This window comes from Peromyscus leucopus, chromosome 12 (genome assembly GCF_004664715.2).
Source record: "Peromyscus leucopus breed LL Stock chromosome 12, UCI_PerLeu_2.1, whole genome shotgun sequence".
In the NCBI taxonomy this organism is placed as follows: Eukaryota; Metazoa; Chordata; class Mammalia; order Rodentia; family Cricetidae; genus Peromyscus; species Peromyscus leucopus.
The window spans coordinates 74,055,920-74,058,499 of record NC_051073.1 but is presented as its reverse complement, the minus strand read 5'-3'; the positions used below and the strand labels follow the sequence as shown (position 1 = coordinate 74,058,499).

The following is a 2,580-nucleotide window of genomic DNA, read 5'->3' as shown; positions in this document are numbered from 1 at the left end:
GTGCACATAATTCTACAATATGTATAGAAAATATACATATATTAAAAATTTTTCAGAGTCTTCTCAGATAATACCTTTTTATTGCCTTAGCACAGCATAGCATGAATTTACCATGGGGCACCTGAATATGCATATAGATATATGTCTGTGTACAATTACACATTATTTTCAAGTAAATGGGTAAACCAAGCTAAGAAAGTGAGTTTACAAAACACAAAAAATGCAGGCATTTTTCTATTCATTTTTTATTCAGAAAATTATTTTGAATGATGTTTTTCATAGCCACAAAGACATCTTTATTCCTAAAGCTGTAGATTATGGGGTTTAGGGTGGGTGTCAAGATGGTGTAGAATATAGCCAGGAACTTATCCTGGCCTGGAGTGTGGTATGAGCGAGGTCTCATATATGTGAAAATGAATGGCCCATAGTACATTATGACCACAACCATGTGGAAGGAGCAGGTGGACAAGGACTTCTGCCGGGCCCCTGATGACTGCATTTGGAAGACAGTGAGGAGAATTTGCACATAAGATATAGAGATCACAGAAAATGGGATCAGCAGGAAAATAATGCCACTCACATAAACTCCTCGTTCATAGTGGGATGTGTCTACACAGGACAACTTCAACATGGCAGGGACTTCACAAAAAAAGTGATCAATGGCCCTCGAGTGACAGAAGGGAAAGTGGAGGGCAAAAGATGTGTGGACGATGGAGTTAAGGATCCCCACAAGCCAGGCGCCTGCAGCCAGGAGACTACTGGTGTTGTCCCTCATCAGCACAGGGTAACGGAGTGGGTGGCAGATGGCCACATATCTATCATAGGACATGGCTGCCAGGAGAAGGCACTCACCACCTAGCAAGGTGAGGGACAGAAATATCTGGAAGCCACAGCCTGCAAAGGAAATAGCTCTGCTACCTGACAAATAGTCAGCGATCATTTTAGGCACAATGTTGGAAATGTGCAAGATATCCATGAAGGAGAGATGGCTGAGCAGGAAATACATTGGCGTGTGGAGTCGAGACTCACTGTGGATTAGGAGGATCATGAGGGCATTTTCTGTTATAGTCATGATAAAAATGAAAAATATAAATGAGAAAAACACCTGGCTTGTTTGTGAAGAAGAGAACAGTCCCAAAAGGATGAAGTCACTGCTAAAAGTGTGGTTCTCATGTTCCATCTTGTCTCCTCCTATTTTACCTACAAAGAGATCGTTATTTAATGAGGAAAAAGTACTAAAATCTTATGCATACTTATATATGTTTACATAATAAAATGAGTTGATATACAATTTGTATTTACCATTAAGTGCCTCATAGAGGGTCTCAGAGTGGGTATATAAGGCAAAGCATATATTTATTTGTTCTAATTATAATATTTAGTGTGGAATAGACCTTTTATATTATAGATTCCATATGCAATTACTTGAGTCCAGTCATTACTCAAATATAACTTTATCATCTGCTCAGCACATGTAAGCTCCACTGGGGATTCCTGTGGGTGGGGTTCTCTGCTGGAGTTCTCCCTAGAACCTGGACATTGTAAAACCATTCATTAATTAACTGAGACTCAGACTTTCCTGCTCTTTTGCATTCTGCTCCATCCTGATATTTTGGATAAAAATAGTGGTCTCCAGTTATGAAAGTAAAGGAACAAAGAATTACATCAGCATGAAATGTGTAGGTGATTCCAAGATTAGTTTTCCAATCATTTCAATACTTCTTTCAAATAGCTCTGTGATTAGACATCAGTGTGTGTGTGTGTGTGTGTGTGTCTGTGTCTGTGTCTGTGTCTGTGTGTGTGAGAGAGAGAGAAGAGAGACAGACAGACAGACAGACAAAGAGAGAGAAAGAAGCAGAATTAGAGACAAGATTGTCTTATATCTATAAAGTTCTTTTTCATGAAAAGTTATTTAAAATCTTTAACTTTATGTAGCCCATTATTAACACAGAGAGCCTGCCAAGTGGCTTAGTTGATTTCTACGTGGGAATCCACATATATGATTCATTGTCCTTAACCACTTGGTGATTCAGGCTCTACATTGCTCATTACTGAGCAAAGTGCTACTAAACTCACTTTGAGAAGAAAAGGTAGACAGTGGGAAGTCTTTGGAGACTATGAATGAAGAACACAAGATGTAATGCAGCCAAGATAACTTAAACAACATTATCACTCCCTGTATAGTTAGGGGGTTTGTGGGATTCCTAGAGGAGAAAGAATTCAACATACTGGGTGGGGATATCTGAACAGCTTCTCAGTAAGATATACACGTATATCTTAGGAAAGCAAAATGGCACTCTTGAGCCAGCCAATGAACAACTGTTCACAATTCATTTTACAACAACTGTTTGTGTGTATGAGTGTGTGTCCTTTTAACACTCTAGTAGCTAGAGTCTAGCTACATGCAATCACTGCAGATTTACCATGTATCTGCAGTTTTTATTGTCAGCCAGGTTTAATGGTGTCATCAAATTCATAATGGCAGTTACTGAGTTATTACACTAAGTCCCCTCCAATAGCCTTCTCCCAACAATGTCATAAATGGGCATTTATAACTCCAGACCTCATGGATTCATAATG

The 2,580-nt window shown here is 39.0% G+C and overlaps 1 protein-coding gene across 1 annotated transcript; it reads right to left on the bottom strand.

Annotated features, from left to right (window-relative positions):
* Positions 1 to 238: 238 nt before the first annotated feature.
* Positions 239 to 1,180, bottom strand: LOC114684263 (olfactory receptor 2AJ1-like). The gene has a single exon (XM_028858779.2). It carries the CDS (start codon positions 1,178 to 1,180, stop codon positions 239 to 241), a length of 942 nt encoding a protein of 313 aa, XP_028714612.1.
* Between the last annotated feature and the right edge of the window lie 1,400 nt (positions 1,181 to 2,580).